The 18,820-nt window shown below is 43.2% G+C and overlaps 3 protein-coding genes across 7 annotated transcripts in view; 2 read left to right on the top strand and 1 right to left on the bottom strand.

Annotated features, from left to right (window-relative positions):
* YME1L1 (YME1 like 1 ATPase) overlaps positions 1–16,199 on the bottom strand; it is a 41,760-nt gene extending 25,561 nt beyond the window's left edge. Inside the window, exons 1-4 of the mRNA XM_050804507.1 lie at positions 15,926–16,199; positions 9,722–9,856; positions 3,558–3,720; positions 2,136–2,237 (exon numbers count right to left, since the gene is read on the bottom strand). Of these exons, the coding sequence (XP_050660464.1) occupies positions 2,136–2,237; positions 3,558–3,720; positions 9,722–9,856; positions 15,926–15,958 (433 nt within the window). The 5' untranslated portion in view covers positions 15,959–16,199. The remainder of the gene's footprint in view (positions 1–2,135; positions 2,238–3,557; positions 3,721–9,721; positions 9,857–15,925) is intronic.
* Positions 1–18,820, top strand: part of RAB18 (RAB18, member RAS oncogene family) — a 539,744-nt gene that overhangs the window by 197,331 nt on the left and 323,593 nt on the right. The window lies entirely within an intron of this gene.
* Positions 16,188–18,820, top strand: part of MASTL (microtubule associated serine/threonine kinase like) — a 34,600-nt gene continuing 31,967 nt past the window's right edge. For 2 of the 5 annotated variants that reach the window (XM_050804496.1, XM_050804497.1), the window contains exon 1: positions 17,013–17,350. In XM_050804496.1, the coding sequence (XP_050660453.1) occupies positions 17,165–17,350 (186 nt within the window). In that variant the 5' untranslated portion in view covers positions 17,013–17,164. The other 3 variants (XM_050804500.1, XM_050804499.1, XM_050804498.1) reach the window with 3 other exon arrangements.

The raw sequence follows: 18,820 nt of genomic DNA on the forward strand, positions 1-18,820 counted from the left end.
AGCCTCAGCCTCCCAAAGTGTTGGAATTATAGGCGTGAGCCACTGTGTCCAGCCCATCTTGGTTTCTTTTCTTTTTTTCTTGAGACGGAGTTTCGCTCTTGTTGCCCAGGCTGGAGGGCAATGGCGTGCTCTCGGCTCACTGCAACCTCTGCCTCCTGGGTTCAAGTGATTCTCCTACCTCAGGCTCCCAAGTAGCTGAGATTACAGGCATGCACCACCACGCCCAGCTAATTTTGTATTTCCTTTTTAGTAGAGAACGGGGTTTCATCATGTTGGCCAGGCTGGTCTTGAACTCCCGAATTCAGGTGATCTGCCCGCCTCGGCCTCCCAAAGTGCTGGGATTATAGGCGTGAGCCACCGTGCCTGGCCTGATTTCTTAATAAATTATATAATGCCCTCAACGTCATTTTGTCCTCACCAAAAGAGTCTGATAAACAGATTTTCACTGTGGTTAATTACTGAGTGTCTGTAATCTCAGTTTTAATTTCCATTCAGTCATGAGACATTTAGAAAAGGGTTTTTAAATTTTCAAGTATTTAGGTATTTTTTTAAGCTGTCTTTTCTGTTACTGGATTTTTAGCTTTATTTTCTGATGTTGAGAGAATCTGATCTCAGAGTTACAACACTATGAAAATTTATTAAGATAGTTTTCATACCCTAGGTAACACATGCTCAGTTTTTAAACATCTTCCAACAGTATCTAAAAACGTATCAGCTGTCTTCTTCTGTCTTCTGCATTAATCATTTCTTCGGAGGGTTATTGGTCTCTTTGCTGAACTTGGCGCCTCTCTTTTATGCTTTAAGTTTTCCTCAAATACGTAGATTCTTGGTAATCCATTTGTAATTATAAATAAGAATACAGTGATCAGGGCCTGGCGCCGTGGCTCATGTTGTAATCCCAACACTTTGGGAGGCCAAGGCAGGCGGATCACCTAAGGTCAGGAGTTCCGAGACCAGCCTGGCCAACATGGTGAAACCCCATCTCTACTAAAAATACAAAACTTAGCTGGGCCTGGTGGGGGAACCTGTAATCCCACCTCCTCGGGAGGCTGAGGCGGGAGAATTGCTTGAACCCAGGAGGTGCCATTGCACTCCAGCCTGGGTGACAAGAGGAAAACTCCATCTCAAAAACAAAACAAAACAAATACAGTCATCGGTATTGACTACAAATGGGTATCCTCAACACTAGCAAAAGTAAATATATTCAGAATATAAAACTTGGACTATGAGCAGAATACCTTTAGTGAATGTATAATTCAAAACCAAAGTAATCTGGGGTACTATCTTGTTTCTTTCCTTGGCATCAATGCTCAAACCAGGAGTCTCCACAGACAGATGTCCCTCGATACACAAACACACACACAGAAGTCTTATTAGAAAGGTGTTTTTTGCTAATTTACCTAAAGGTTAAAGGCCATATCTGTTCTGTGATTGGCCCATTTCTGGCAATCCTCAACTGTTTATTCCATTCCATCCCAGAGTCCAATTTTACTGGCTCTGGAAGTGGGGTTTTTCCTGAGTTCTCTTGGAAGCAGAAGTACTTACCTCTTTCACGAGACCCTTAGTCCCATGAAGGTAGAAAACATGTCTTTTTCATTTACAATGATCGCTATCACCTGACATCTATCACTAGTGCCTTGTATTCAAAAATTACACGAATAAATGCAAATTTGATTTTACTGTCAACTTGATGTCACCTATATTACAACTTACTGAAAGTCCTCAAATTTCTGGCCCATTAACAAAACCCTTCTGTCATTGCTTTTTTTCATATATATATATATATATATATAAATAAAATTAATTTCAATGGGCTTTTGAAAGTGAGGATGAGTAAGCAAATGTGCTTAGTCATTTATCTTAAAACAAGTTAGATAAATTCCCTGGCGTTTGATTTATTGTGGCACTATCACACTCAAAATTTAGCTCCTATATATTATACTCCTATATATATAATTATATCCCAGATTAAAAATTATACAGAAGAACCCAAACTAATCAATTCCAAATACTCTTTAGGCCGTGTGAATTGCAAATGAATGTTTATAATCATTAATACCATTAAGAAAGACAAATCAGACTACAGTAAATAAGTATATTATTTTTCCAAAATAGCTATGGTTGTTGCTTCATACCTGGCCAGTACTGAAGATCTGAACAAATGCTTTGAAGAGCTCTTGAATGTTGTTTTCGATACAAGCAAGAGGAACGTAACGTACTAAATATATCTAAGTTACCTGGAAGGAAATTGCAAAAAGTAAATTTTCTAATTTCTAAAACAAAAAACAAATATCCTATGAAACATAAATAATTCTATCAAATATTAGGGAAATCACAATATGAGTTTCAACTTTTATGAAAATATCTAAAGCATTGCTAATTTAACTACTTTACATCTCACAATCCTTTAGTTTACTATCACTTGTTGGTTACATTATCTTTTTTTTTTTTTTTTTTTTTTGAGACAAAATCTCGCTCTGTCCACCAGGCTGGAATGCAGTGGCATGATCTCGGCTCACTGTGAACTCCGCCTCCCAGGCTCACTCTATTCTCCTGCCTTGGCCTCCCGAGCAGCTGGGACCACAGGTGTCCACCATCACGCCCGGCTAATTTTTTGTATTTTTAGTAGAGATGGTGTTTCACCCTGTTAGTCAGGATGGTCTTGATCTCCTGACCTTGTGATCCGCCTGCCTCAGCCTCCCAAAGTTCTGGGATTACAGACGTGAGCCACCGCGCCTGGCTTACATTGTCTTTTTTATCTGGCATACAAATGTAGCTGCTAATGAAACTAAATTCAAATTAACAGTGACAAAACATGGCCGGCCACGCTGGCTCACGCCTGTAATTCCAGCACTTTGGGAGGCAGAAGTGGGTGGATCACCTGAGGTTGGGAGTTTGAGATCAGCCTTGCCAACATGAAGAAACCCCGTCTCTACTAAAAACAAAAAATTAGCCAGGCATGGTGGCACATGCCTGTAATCTCAGCTACTTGGGAGGCTGAGGCAGGAGAATCGCTTGAAACCAGGAGGTGAAGGTTGTGGTGAGCTGAGAGTGAGCCATTGCACTCCCACCTGGGCAAGAAGAGTGAAACTCCATCTCAAAAACAAAACAAAACAAAACAAAACCAGTGATAAAAGATGTACTGTGTTTAAGGCTGGGCGCAGTGGCTCACGCCTATAATTCCAGCACTTTGGGAGGCTGAGGTAGGTGGATCACAAGGTCAGGAGGTCGAGACCATCCTGGCTAACACGGTGAAACCCCGTCTCTACTAAAAATACAAAAATCAGCTGGCTGTGGCAGTGGGCACCTGTAGTCCCGGCTACTAGGGAGGCTGAGGCAAGAGAATGGCATGAACCCAGGAGGTGGAGCTTGCAGTGAGCAGAGATTACACCACTGCACTGCAGCCTGGGTGACAGAGGGAGACTCTGTCCAAAAAAAAAAAAAAAACCCTTCAGGAAGGAACCCAGCCCACAGTAAATGCTACCGTAAAAGCTAATAAATGGTATTTATTAATAGTGCTAAAATATTTAATTAGAACAAAAAATACATTAACATACCATATTTATTTTCAAAGAAGGACTGTGCAGAGACATGGGACGTATGCCAATGGGAAGAAATGTTTTTGCCTTTACAAAATCCAGGAAGTAGATTTTCTACCAGCTGATCAATCTGTCCAATTTTTAATTCAGATAATCCAAGGTCTCTTAAGTTAAGTGAAGGCTGTAAAAGATTGGGTCAACCAGGTATGCATTAATATTACCAAGATATTTAACCTAAGAAGTACATATTATCAGTTAAAACAATTAGATTTTAAAAGTCTAATACATATATTTCTTTTTTTAATATTTAAAAATAAATTGATGCAAATATTTTTACAGTTCGTTTCACTGAGATCAGTCATATAAGGTTTGACATAGGTTAAAAAATTATATTCCCAATGGTATCCTTAAATAAAGAGATAACATTTCAGCATGAATGAGAAAAACATTTGTTTTTAAATCAAACCCAAACCACTACTGTCCTAAGTACTATGGTTCACAGAATCAAGTGAAATGTATATTTTTTCCTTCTCTCCATACAAGGGTACTCTGATCAAGAGCTAGTCTATCAACCATTGATCAAGCATTTATAATGACAAGAGTATAAGAGTAACTACCTGCAGGGTTACAAAGTATGTTATATAAGGTCAGGGGGATTTTCCCCAACAGTGTAAAACTGATTGGAGGATAATAGTAAGGTTTTTGAATTGGAGAAATTCTATTCAAATGATAATCCTCACCAGTCCATGGAGTTTTAAGCCCCTAGGCGGCCATAAACAAAAGCCCACTTGACAAGGAAATGGTATGCTTGGTTACCACAGGACATCTCACTCCTCTGGCCTCACTGCTGAGATCCTTCCTTGAACTCAGAGGTTCTAAAGTTACCCATTTTCTTCTAATAAGGAAGAAAATTAAAGTCAAAACTGTGAAAATCAGGCAAAAAAGTCTAAAAATCACAAATATGTGTGTATATATACCCACTTTTAAACAACAGGACAGGGATTAGTTATTTTCTTGTCCACATGAGCTGAAAAGGAGGCACTTAAAGACAAGTAACAATTATATGTTACTCAAACCCAAAACGGCTAAGGTGGGAGGAGCGTTTGAGGCCAGCTTAGGTGACATGGTAAGACATCATCTCGACGAAAAATTAAAAAATTAGCTGGGTGTGGTGGTATTCGCCCGCAGTACCAGCTATTCAGGAGAAATGTTTGAGCCCAGGAGCTGGAGGTTGCAGTGAGCTATGATAGCATCACTGCACTTCAGCCTGGGATACAGAGGGGAGACCCTATCTCTAAAACTAAAAACTTTCTTAAAAGAGGCATGGACATGGATTATATAGCTTTAGATTGATGTCTGGGAGTATAGTACTTTTTTTTTTACTAGATATAACTCATATTCCTAGAATTCATTTTCTCAATACTAACATAACTATAAAATACACCTTATTTCATAATAGTAAAGATGAAAGGCAAAGATCATGTCTTACTCATCTACACAGCCTAGCATACAGCATGACGGCCATAGTAAAAGACAGTTAAAGGCATGGTGAAATAAAATACTTAAGAGTATTTTAAGTATTTTAAGCTATTAAAAATGATGGATGAAGAAGACTTAGGGAGAGGGGCAAACAAAAAGCTATCCAAGGGTCTGGAACATCTCAAAAAATTCAAGGAAAGAAAAAAGTAAAGAGATATGCTATGGCCAAACTGTGAAGAGCCATATTTGAATTTAATTCTCTAAGTAATATGATTAGTTCTGTCTTTCGGAAGAAAATACAGAACTAAGGAAGATAGACTGGCCTAGCATGATGGCTCAAGCCTGTAATCCCAACACTTTGAGAGGCTGAGGTGGGAGGACTGTTTCAGGCCAGGAGTTCGAGATCAGCCTGGTCAACAAAGCAAGACCCTGTCTTTACAAAAAATTTTAAAATGAAAAAACAAACAAACAAGCTAGACTGGATGAGAGAGAAGGCTGATGGAACAAGTGAAAGATGGCAAGAACCTGAACTAAGCCGTGACTAAGAAGGATGGACACAGTAAATCATAGGCAATAGGCATTTGGAGAAACCCACAGTATAGGGATTGAGAGGGAGAAGGGTTCTGGACGGACGTGCCAGTTATCAGCTGGTTGTGTCCAAGCGCTCTTTCATCCTTTTTGCTGGCTCCATGAACATGGATCTGTACCCTTTGAATATTTTTCCTTTGCCAATTGAAACAATGTTAAGCTTCGTCAGGAAGTCACTGAATGCACACTGTAGGAAGAGAGGTTTTGATTCCTGGTTCTGGTATGCTCATTTAGCAGATTCCTGTCTGTAACACCCATGGTTTCTATAGCATCTGGCTCCTGTCAATTGTGCAGTTTCACCAAACCCTGGCTCCTGGAGTGCACAATGGCCAGCAATACCTAGCAGCTTCCCCTGGCACCACTCATATAGCAGCTTCTCTAGTAGGACACATCCCCAGGAACAGCTTTCCCCAGTATCCAGCAAGTTCTCCTGGCATGACATCACAGCAACTTCTCTACCATTCAGTAAGCCAAGGCCATGCCTTCGCCAACATCAGGATCTCAGCCCTGAGGGTGGAGAACTCTTCCTGATTCTATCTCAGCCCTAGAAGTATGAGCTGCTCCCTAAATCTGCTGGTCCTTTTTTATTTTTTATATTTTTTAAGTGTTTTCTTTACTTCTTAAATCCCTACCTATTCCACTTCCCTGTAAAAACAGGGTTTTTTTAAGATTAAACAAAAAAATGAGATTACATTTTTATATTTATTTATTTATTTTTGAGACAGAGTCTTGCTGTCACCCAGGCTGGAGTGCAGTGGTGCAATCTCGGCTCACAGCAACGTCTGCCTCCTGGGCTCAAGCGATTCTCCTGTCTCAGCCTCCCGAGTAGCTGGGACTACAGGCACATGCCACCACACCCGGCTAATTTTTGTATTTTTAGTAGAGATGGAATTTTCTCATATTGGTCAGGCTAGTCTTGAACTCCTCACCGCAGGTGATCCACCCTCCTCAGCCTTCCAAAGTGCTGGGACTACAGGCATGAGCCACTGTGCCCAGCAGACATTACATTTTTATACTAAACTTTTACTGTTCAAATGACTATGTGGTTTCTCTTTTCTAGTTGGACTCAGACTGAAAAAGTAGGACTAAAGCCACTGTAAGACCAATAACTCAGTTTTGGGCATATTAAATTTGAGGTCCCTAGAACCTATCCAAGGAAAATGTCTAACAGACCACTAGATAAATTATTCAAAACTTGAAAGTGACTTTACCATTGAAGATATATTTGGGAGTAACATATAGAGAGATGTTAACTGAAAATATGCAAGTGGCAGCCGGGCACAGTGGCTTACGCCTATAATCCCAGCACTTTGGGAGGCAGAGGCAGGCGTATCACCTGATGTCAGAAGTTTAAGACCAGCCTGGCCAACACGGTGAAACCCCGTCTCTACTAAAAATACAAAAAATTAGCCACACGTGGTGGCTCACGCCTGTAATCTCAGCTACTAGGGAGACTGAGGCAGAAGAATTGCTTGAACCGGGGAGGCGGAGGTTGCAGTGAGCCAAGATTGCACCATTGCACTCCAGCGTGGGCAACGAGAGCGAAACTCCATCTTAAAACTAAAGAAAAAAAAAAAGGAAAGAAAATATGTAAGTGGGAATGTAACCTGGGAGAAAGTAAAGACTGAAAATTAGGCCGGGCGCGGTGGCTCAAGCCTGTAATCCCAGCACTTTGGGAGGCCGAGGCGGGTGGATCACGAGGTCAGGAGATCGAGACTACCCTGGCTAACATGGTGAAACCCCGTCTCTACTAAAAATACAAAAAACTAGCCGGGCGTGGTGGCGGGCGCCTGTAGTCTCAGCTACTTGGGAGGCTGAGGCGGGAGAATGGCGTGAACCCGGGAGGCGGAGCTTGCAGTGAGCCGAGATCACGCCACTGCACTCCAGCCTGGGAGACACAGCGAGACTCCGTCTCAAAAAAAAAAAAAAAAGACTGAAAATTAGGACAGGCATGGTGGCTCACGCCTGTAATCCCAGCACTTTGAAAGGCTGAGGCTGGCAGATCATTTGAGGTCCGGAGTCTGAGACCAGCTTGGCCAACACGGTGAACTCCATCTCTACTAAAAATACAAAAAATTAGCCAGGTGTGGTGGGGTATGCCTGTAATTCCAGCTACTAGGAAGGCTGAGGCATGAGAATCGTTTGATCCCAGGAGGTGGAGGTTGCAATGAGCCAAGATCACACCACTGCATTACAGCCTGGGCGACAGAGGGAGACTCTGTCTCAAAAAACAAACAAATAAACAACAACAAAAAAACCCATCAAAGTAGTATCACTCAATTTAAGGGAGTATTTGCAAAGTAAGAAAGGTCAAATGCAAATGACAAGTTGAGAGATGCAGGGTTTTTTTTGGTAAAAGGCCTATATTTAACACTAAGGAAATCAGCACTAACTTCAGCGAAAGAAGTCTGAAAAATAGTAAAAGTAGTAGCCAAATTTCAATAGAATGTAGTGTGAATACACATGCAGAAAACATACAGCATAAATTCATAAGACTACTAAATAAGCAAAGCAGAATCTAAATCAACATGTGCAATAGTATCTAATTATTATAAAATACGGAAAGTGCAAGAGAAAAAGACATACGAAAATACAAAATGTTAACAGCCTTATATCTGGAAAAGAGTCCACGGATGAATTCCGTTTCTTCTACCTACACTAATATTTTCTAAAACTTGTAAAATGAACATAATTTTGTTGCATGTACCAATGTTGATACCATCTTCAGTAGTAAGGCTCTCTTGGACTATAATTTTGGAGAAGAGTGTCAGTAGTAGAGTAGAAAGACAATAATGGACTGTGTATAGGAAAAGGCAGTAAGAACTAGGCAAATAGTTCAAAAGGAAGTACAAGATGACAAACTTTTCATTAAATTAAAATTTTATCCCAAGGCTGACTCTACAACCCTCTCAAAAGCAAGCTCTTTTCAACTCCTCCACTACTGTCCTTTGCCATTAGCTCCTGATACCAGATTAAGAACATAACCTATTTATGTGTTGAAGAGGCTTTGGGAACTTAATGCCAGATTATAACATTTTTTCCATGAAAAATGTATCCTGAGCTTGTAAGCAACTATCTTACTAATAAGCCTTGTAAATACATCAGTTCTTAGGTTCATAATTCTCAATATCCTAGGAAACACTGATTTTATAATTATACAAATACTGAAAGTACAGTGTCCTAGCTTATATATTTCACTTTCCAGTATCTATATTTTAATTGTTCAGTTACACTGAAGGCTCCTATAAGGCAGTAGATGGTAACCTCATACTATTTTATCTTCCTTGAAACTTGGGAGGTAATTATGGTCAGTTACCTGTGGGTTCACCGCTACTGCTGAGGGAACACAACAGAGTAGCCGACTGGTATCGCACAATGTAGGAGGGGCTAATACGAAGTACAATGCCAAATGAAAATTAAGAAAAAAAAAGTCTAAATATATTTGCAATATGTATAATAAAAGCCAGAAATATCTTCAATTGCAAAGAAGATTAAGCTGAAGGCAGAAATCACCTGCCACAAGTGCCTAGAGAAAGATACTTCATCCAACATGATTAATAGTACAGTTGATCCTTGAACAACAGATTAGAGCTGTGCACATCCACAGATACATGGACTTTCTCAGTTTTGGGCATATTAAATTTGAGGTCCCTGGAGCCTATCCAAGGAAAATGTCTAACAGACCACTAGATAAATTACTCAAATTACTCTGCTACCAGAGACAGCAAGACCAACCCCTCCTCTTCCTCCTCAGCCCACTCAACTTGAAGATAATGAAGATCTTTACGATGGTCCACTTCTACTTAATGAATAGTAAGTATATTTTCTCTTCCTTATGATTTTCTTAATAACATTTTATTTTCTCTATCTTACTTTATTGTAAGAATACAGTACATAATACATAAAATATACAAAATACACGTTAATGGACTCTTTATTTTATTGGCAAGACTTCCCGGTCAATAGTAGGGTATTAGTAGTTAAGTTTCTCAGGAGTCAAAAATTATACTCAAATTTTTGACTATGGGGGAGGGTCAATATCCTTAATCCCTCATTTGTTCACGGTTAACTATATATCAAAAAGGCTTTCTCACACAACCAGGATAAAGACTTACCTCACTGCTGGGAGCCTCATGCTCAGGAACTACATCTCGATGCTGTTTTTGAGAAACTGACACTCCACTGAGAGAAACAGAAGTGTTTTTTGGTGTATGGAAGGCATTGATGAGATGACTCAGAGGAACTGTAACCTAGAAAAAGATAAAAGTTAAAAATTAAGTAGTTTTTTTTTTTTGAATAAACAGAACAATCTCCTTTTTCTTGTCAGGATTTGTTAAGTATTTAAATATACATCATACGTCAACCCAGTATACTAAAAACTGTAAGTACTCGGATTTACTGCTGGTGAGAAGAAAATTGGTATATTCTTTCAGGATATTATTCTGAATATGTAAATCAAAAGTATCAAAAATACATACATTTCTTGTTTGTAGCAATCCACCTTCTAGGAATTTATTCTAAGGAATCTGACAAGTACTCGCACATGCATAGAGAATAACTCTCATCAAAAACATTTCAAAAATAGTAGAAAGCTGGAAACATCCACCATTAGAGGAGCGGCAAAATAAATGACACCACTGGTCAGGTGCAGTTGCTCATGCCTGTAATCCCAGCACTTTGGGAGGCCGAGGCAGACGGATCACTTGAGGTCAGGAGTTCAAGACCAGCCTGACCAACACAGTGAAACCCCATCTCTACCAAAAAATACAACAATTACACGGGTGTGATGGTGTGCACCTGTAGTCTCAGCTACTTGGGAGGCTGAGGTAGGAGAATTGCTTGATCCCAGGAAGCAGAGGTTGCAGTGAGCTGTGATCACACCACTGCACTCTAGCCAGGGCAACAGGGTAAGACCTGTCTCAAAAAAAAAAGAAACTACCACATAATGAAATACATCCAACATTAAAAAAAATAGTAAGTAGGCCAGGAACAGAGGCTCACACCTGTAATCCCAGTACTTTGGGAGACCAATGCAGGCAGATACCTGAGGTCAGGAGTTCAAGACCAGCCTGGCCAATGTGGTGAAATCCCGTCTCCACTAAAAATACAAAAAATTGGCCAGGAATGGTGATGGGCACCTGTAATCCCAGATACTTGGGAGGCAGAGGCAGGAGAATCATTCGAACCTGGGAGGCGGAGGTTGCAGTGAGCCAAGATCGTGCCACTGCACTCCAGCCTAGGTGACAAGAGCAAAACTCCACCTCAAAAAATAAAAACAAACAAAAAAAATAAAATAAAAACAAAAAAACACTTGAGCCCAGGAGGTGTGAGGCTGCAGTGAGCTATCACGCCACTGCACTCCAGCCTGAGTGACACGGCAAGACCCTGTCTCAAGAAAAAAAAAAAATTTACTTAATAAATATTTGTTGAATAAACAAACAAACTAAATGGCTTCTTATTATATACCAGGTTTAGTATTACATGCTTTACTTACATCATCCCATTTAATCCTCAAATAGCTATAATAATGAGTAACAATTATACTTCTTGTTACAGTTCTGTCAGAGATGTTTGAACCACAGCGACTCCATCTGGAGCAGGGGCAAAATGACAGTAAATGAGGCTGAGACCTACTGGGCTGCATTCCCAGGAGGTTAGGCATTCTAAGTCACAGGATGAGATAGGATGTGGGCATAAGATACAGGTCATAAAGACTTTGCTGATAAAACAAGCTGTAGTAAGGAAGCCAGCCAAATCCCACCAAAACCAAGATGAATAGAGTGGCCTCTGCTAATCCTCAATGTTCATTATGTGCTAATTATAATGCATTAGCACGCTAAAAGACACTCCCACCAGATCATGACAGTTTATAAATGCCATGGCAACGTCAAGAAGTTACCCTGTGTGGTCCAAAAAGGGGAGGAATCTCGAAGGTCCCCCTTTCCCTGAAAACTTATGAATAATCACACATTGTTTAGCATAAAACCAAGAAATAACTAACCGTAGGTATCCTTAGCGGAGAAGCCCAAGCAGCTCCGCTCCTCTGCCTATGGAGTACCCCATTTTTTACTTTACCTTCTTATATCTTAATAAACTTGCTTTCACTTTATAGACTCTCTCGTGTTTTTTTGTTTGTTTGTTTGTTTTTGAGATGGAGTCTTGCTTTGTCGCCCAGGCTGGGAGCACAGTGATGCGATCTCGGCTCACTGCAACCTCCGCCTCCTGGGTTCAAGCGATTCTTCTGCCTCAGTCTCCCAAGGAGTTGGGACTACAGGCACAGGCCACCACGCCCAGCTAATTTTTTGTATTTTTAGTAGAGACGGAATTTCACAATGTTAGCCAGGATTTCTATCTCCTGACCTCGTGATCCGCTCGCCTCTGCCTCCCAAAGTGCTGGGATGTGTGAGCTCACATGTGTGAGCACCACGCACCCGGCGACTCTCTCAAATTCTTGTGCGGGATCCAAGAACCCTCTGTTGGGGTCTGGAACAGGGCCCACTTCCAGTAAAAATTTCACTGTTCATCTCCTCCAAAACTCAAGTCTGAGTTGAGAAGAATGGCAAACTTTGTTGCCACTGTAATCCTGTTAAGAGGTGGGACCTTTTAGAGGCATTTAGTTCAGGAGGGCTCTGCCCTCATCAATGACTAATGCCATTACCGTGGGGTACAGACCATTTAACAGATGAAGACAACAGAGATTTAGAATCTGACTCAAAATTCCAGACTTCTCATCCCATGGGTATTGATACACAAATTCGTGACATACTAGGGAATAAAGCAGACTGTAAAACTACCTTAAGTATGCATATCTGTGGCCGGGCGCGGTGGCTCACGCCTGTAATCCCAGCACTTCGGGAGGCTGAGGTGGATGGATCACCAGATCAGGAGATCGAGACCATCCTGGCTAACACAGTGAAAACCCCGTCCCTACTAAAAAGCAGTAGCGGGCGCCTGTAGTCCCAGGTACTTGGGAGGCTGAGGCAGGAGAAAGGCGTGAACCTGGGAGGCGCAGCTTGCAGTAAGCTGAGATCGTGTCACTGCACTCCAGCCTGGGCGACAGAGTGAGACTCCATCTCAAAAAATAAAAACAAAAAAGAAAGTATGCATATTTGCGTTTGTCTATAGAAAAAACTGTCTGAAAGAATTTATTCTAAGACACGTATCCCTCAGTAATGAGATTATTGGTGATTTAATTATATTTTCAGCATTTTTAGCAAAATAAATGTATTTGTTTTAAGGCTCGTCAAGTGAAGCAATGTATCATTTTTAGAGTCAGAAAGAAACAGTAAGTTCCTTACAGCCTGGGGGCAGTAAAAAGAAAAAAATAAACAGTAACTTATTTTGAAACTGTAAAAATAATCAGATCATTTCAAGATACATATTTTCTACCTATTTCTTTGAAAAGATTTATTTGAATTAGTTTTAACTCTTTTCTTTCACAAAAGGATTTAGGATTGAGCTCTTCTCAATGAAACAGTTCGTTTTCTGTGGCTTCCTTTCTACCATTTAATTTCAAGTGTATTCAGCCAATTAAGCAACCAGGAATTTCAAATGTGTTACCATCTTTCAAAGCAAGTAATGCCTGAGTGTTCTCACTATATTTGAGCCCTGTTAAGACTGCCTAGGGTACATAAAAATCCCTTTATCATCTCTACCAACATCACATACTACTAACTGTCCATCCAGTTGATGGTAAATTCTCCTAAAATCAGGCCTCTTGATGTTAACTAAGACAAAGAGTTGTTCCAAAAACTTTAATACCATATTCAATAGGCCATGTCAGACTTCTTTTTCAATTACTAGGACTTCTCCAGACACTGTCATCTTGGTAAATAGCACCTTCAATGCATTCATCTGATCAAACCCAGAAACACCTCTCCCCATCATCTCTTTTATCTGATCTCTCATGCAATTCCACTTTCTTCAAAATATATCTCATTCCCTTCTTTCCATAACCACTGCAACCGCATAAATGGGGGGGGCAGGGGCGGTATTTTTAACTGGTAACACCTTCCACTCTTGCCCTCTCCTATTCTCCATACAGCAAAAGCCAGTCATCTTTTAAAAACGAAAATCTAATTATGTTTTAAAAGTTTCAGTGTGGCCGGGCGCGGTGGCTCAAGCCTGTAATCCCAGCACTTTGGGAGGCCGAGACGGGTGGATCACGAGGTCAGGAGATCGAGACCATCCTGGCGAACATGGTGAAACCCCGTCTCTACTAAAAAATACAAAAAACTAGCCGGGCGAGGTGGCGGCGCTTGTAGTCCCAGCTACTCGGGAGGCTGAGGCAGGAGAATGGCGGGAACCCGGGAAGCAGAGCTTGCAGTGAGCCGAGATCCGGCCACTGCACTCCAGCCCGGGAGACAGACCGAGACTCCGTCTCAAAAAAAAATAAATAAAAAATAAAAGTTTCAGTGTGGCCGGGCGCGAGTGGCTCACGCCTGTAATCCCAGCACTTTGGGAGGCCGAGGCGGGCGGATCACGAGGTCAGGAGATCGAGATCATCTTGGCTAACACGGTGAAACCCCGTCTCTACTAAAAATCCAAAAAAAAATTAGCCGGGCGAGGTGGTGGGCGCCTGTAGTCCCAGCTACTCGGGAGGCTGAGGCAGGAGAATGGCGTGAACCCGGGAGGAGGAGCTTGCAGTAAGTCGAGATCCGGCCACTGCACTCCAGCCCGGGAGACAGAGCCAGACTCCGTCTCAAAAAAATAAATAAATAAAAAATAAAAGTTTCAGTGTGGCCGGGCGCGGTGGCTCACGCCTGTAATCCCAGCACTTTGGGAGGCCGAGGCGGGCGGATCACGAGGTCAGGAGATCGAGATCATCTTGGCTAACACGGTGAAACCCCGTCTCTACTAAAAATACAAAAAAAAAAATTAGCCGGGCGTGGTGGAGGGCGCCTGTAGTCCCAGCTACTCGGGAGGCTGAGGCAGAAGAATGGCGTGAACCCTGGAGGAGGAGCTTGCAGTGAGTCGAGATTGCGCCACTGCACTCCGGCCTGGGCGACAGAGCGAGACTCCGTCTCAATTAAAAAAAAAAAAAAACAAAAAAACAACTTTCAGTGGTTGCCAACGCACTTAACATGAAATCAGCCATAACAAATGCTTTACTCCCTGTATGATCTGCCTCAAGTCTTTTCTCCAACCTCTTCTGTCACTACCCCCTTTAATTACTATGTTCTAGCCACACTAGCCTTATTTTGGTTCCTCCAACCTGCTAAATCGTTTCCTAACTCAGGACCTCCAGGTATTTTTCTGTATGCCCGTGATACCTGTTCACTCTTCACCTGGTTAAGTCCTAGTCATATTTACTTCATATCAATATTAAGAGAAGATTCCACATTTGCTTTGCTCACCTGGTACATAACTGATGCCCAATAAACAAGCAGCTGCTTCAGTTTGTTAGCCAATACTAGCACAAAAAAATTAAAAATTCTTAAAATGAGGGGGAGTAAAAGTTACACAAAGGAACACAATCATATGCTTAAACCAAGAACCTGAGTGTCGATTTTCTTAAAAATTATTTAAAAAAAAAAAAAACTCAACGTTTTAAAAACTATTTCTTTGCAAAACTGTAGGAACTCTCAAAAAATCTATTAAAATGTTACCATCAAAAAAAGAGACTGGAATGAAGCAAGAATAAAACATTGTCATAAGTGACTGCCCATCAAAGAGCATACTGAAAACCCTTGAAATCATTTTTCTCTTCACTACCTTTTGTTTTACAAAACGATGAGGATGAGGCTGAATCAAAATTTTAACTGCAAACAGTTTACGACTCGAAAATACACGTTATTAGTTACTTCTGGTCAAAAAGAGAAAACTTGCAAGGCTGGCCATTCGAATTATTATGCCATGTTTGGGTTAAATTTAAATTCCATTTAAAAAGAAAGAAAGAGCACGGGACAGGGGCTGTGAACACTAAAGCCACTAGAAAGTCGGAAGAAACGGGAACATTACCTGCTCCCTTTACATGTATGGTAGAGACATTTCCCCAGCCCCCACCCCAGAACGCCAGACACTGAACAATGCCGGACGGATTCTCTAGCAGAAATTCCACGCCATCAGTTCGGTAAGCCAGGGTCTCTCTCCATCACGCTCACATCCCGCCTCTGCCCCCAACAGCTTCATCGTCAGCCCTGAAGTCTCGGGCCCACTCTCAGCGACGTCCCCTGATCCACTCCTCAATCCTGGGACGCGCACTGAGTTCATCACTTCTTTCCTAGAGTCCTTTCTGAGAAATCGCTTCCAAGAGCGCAATTTGCAAACAGCCACGGGCAGGACGGGAGGGAAAAAAATGGGGTGAATGCCGCGCTTACCTGGGGTTGCACCGTGCTCGACAAGGAAAACATCTCCTGCGGGCCCTCAGCGACCTCACCCGCCTGCCGAAACTGTGCCCCTCTGTCGACGGCCCGGCGGGGAGGCGCCGAGCCCTTCTTTTTACCTTTTTCTCCGACCCGTTGCCCCGCACTCCTCCCAGAAACGGAAAATGGCCTCCCCTTCCTACAGCTACTGCAACGACAGACAATCCGCCCCGGAAGGTGAGGCGCAAACGCAACACTACTTCCGGGGCAAGTGAGTGCCCACACGGCCAAGTGCCTGCGCGTTCTTTCCCGCGGAAGTAGTTGACATTTACAAGGAACAGCGTCCCCAAAGGTCTTTAGCTCTTTTTTAACGAGAGAACAGCCTTTACCCTCTTTAGACTTTTTCTTTTTTTTTTTTTGGAGACGGAGTTTCGTTCTTTCGCTCAGGCTGGAGTGCAGTGGCGCGATCTCGGCTCACTGCAACCTCCGCCCCCCGGGTTCAAGCGATTCTCCTGCCTCAGCCTCCCAAGTAGCTGGGATCACAGGTGCCCGCCACCACGCTCGGCTAATCTCCTCTTAAGACTCTCTACAGCTTCCTTATGAAATCTTCTGAATGGGCCTTGAGCAATAAGGTCTTTCACTACAATTTCGTGCTCTTTTCCTCACACTAAATCGAAAACTCTCCCTGTTGGTTCTGATCTGTTTCAGTCAGGCAAATTATATCCTGGGAAAACGTCAGATTACAGGGGCGGCCACCCGCTTCCTGCTCATCGTTTCTCCACATTCTGTGCCTTCACTAGCTTCCAGACCTCAGCCCTGGCTTTCGCTTTACTGTACAGTCCGAACTGGTTTCTGCGCCTCGCGGGGGTGGGGAGGTCGCGTATGCGAGGAGGACCGCTTCCCACCAGCCTCGGTGGGAAGCCGGGAGAAATGTTTTCAAATCCTGCGATTCAGTGAAGCCCCAGTCGTCCGTTTACTGTCGGCCCAGAACTGTCTATGCCTCCTCCCTCATGAGGAATGACGTCAGTAGTGCCGCAGTCGCGCCCACGACTAGTGTACTGCCGGGGACGCTGGGCTTTCCCGACGCCCCCTCCCTCCACGTCTGCGTAGGGGCGGTGACGGGGGCGGGGCACGGCGGCGCTGTGACGTCACGGCCGCGCGCGGCGTGGGCGGAGCCTCACTTTGAACCCAGTTGGCGGGAGTGGCTGCTGGGCGGGGGGCCGCGGCCGCGGGATCGCTGTAGGCTGGCTGGCGATGGAGCCCACCGCGGGAAGCAAGAAGGAGGCTGGAGGAGGCGCGGCGACCGAGGAGGGCGTGAATAGAATCTCGGTGCCAAAACCGCCCTCCATTGAGGAATTCAGCATCGTGAAGCCCATTAGCCGAGGCGCCTTCGGGAAAGTGTATCTGGGGCAGAAAGGCGGCAAATTGTATGCAGTAAAGGTAGGAAGTCAAGGAGGAGCAAAGGAAGGGGTCAGGCCCTTCGGCCCTCCTTTCTGCCCCCCGGCTTGGGCAGGCCCCGGGGCCGCTGGAGCAAGGAGTCTGGGTGGCCTTGCTTGCCTGGCTTGCTGAAGCCTTCAGAGCCCTGCAACATCCGCGATCGGGTCGGGTGTCTCACCTCTGTTCCGCCCTTCCCTCCATATCTCGGATGCCCAGTAGTTTGACCCTCTTCTCCCTTCCCAGCGTTAGCAAATGAGGAAACTGAGGCCAAAGGCAAAGGGACTTGACCGAAGTGATTACATCGGCCTTAGTACAACAGGGACTTAAAGCCAAAGCCGTGATTCGTAGTCTCACCCGTGCTTCGGTTAGGTTTCTAAATCCAAAAGGTTTTTAGTAATTAGTGGTTTTGTTTACCTTGTTTGTTTGCTTTGACGTGCAGAATCGCTGAAATTTTTCTACCGCAGAAGAGTGATTAATTTGTAGGCACTGATAACTTTTTGACTCTTAACCAGGAGAAAGATGTACTCTTTTCTGATAAGTCTTTAATAATTTTTTTTTAAAGACAGTCTTTCTCTGTCCCCCAGGCTGGAGTAGTGTGGCGCGATCCCGGCTCCCTGCAACCTCTGCCTCCTGGATTCAAGCGATTCTCCTGTCTCAGCCTCCCGAGTAACCGGGATTACAGGCGCGCGCCACCACACCTGGCTGATTTTTGTATTTTTTTGGGTAGAGATTGAGTTTCGCCATGTTGTTTTCGCTATGTTGACCAGACTGGTCTGGAGCTCCTGACCTCATGTGATCCGCCCACCACGGCCTCCCAGAGTGCTGGGATTACAGGTGTGAGCCACCGCGCCCGGCCCTGTTACGAATTTTTTTTTTTTTTTTTGAGACGGAGTTTCACAGTGAAGTGATCTCAGCTCACTGCAACCTCCACCTCCCAGGTTCAAGCAATTCTCCTGCCTCAGCCTCCCGAGTAGTTGGGATTAAATGTGCACGCCACCAACTCGGGCTAATTTTTTGTATTTTTAGTAGAGACGGGGTTTCACCATTTTGGGCAGGCTGGTCTCGAACTCCTGACCTCAGGTGATCTGCCCGCCTCAGCCTCCCAAAACGCTGGGATTACAGGCGTCAGCCACCGTGCGTGGCATTATGAAATTTTTAAGTGTTAGCATTACCTATTCGTTTGATGTATCTTCTGGATCCTTTTTACTCATTTGGCCTTTGCCAGGATTAAGTTGGGAATATTCATTAAATTAGTAACTGTCACTTCCAAGTTATATTCTAGCTTTGCAGTTTGATGTTGATTAATTTCTGACCTGTTGTATAACCAAAAGTTCTCATTGAATGAGCCCATTGTTTTCTCTTCAAATCTTCCATTGTGAAATCTAGAATGCACTTTTATTTAAAGAGTAGGTTGAAATATGTCCTAAGCCGATCCTTTGTCCATGCAGCCATGTGTATCATTCTAAAAACATT

This window comes from Macaca thibetana, chromosome 9 (assembly GCF_024542745.1).
Source record: "Macaca thibetana thibetana isolate TM-01 chromosome 9, ASM2454274v1, whole genome shotgun sequence".
Lineage (NCBI taxonomy): Eukaryota > Metazoa > Chordata > Mammalia > Primates > Cercopithecidae > Macaca > Macaca thibetana.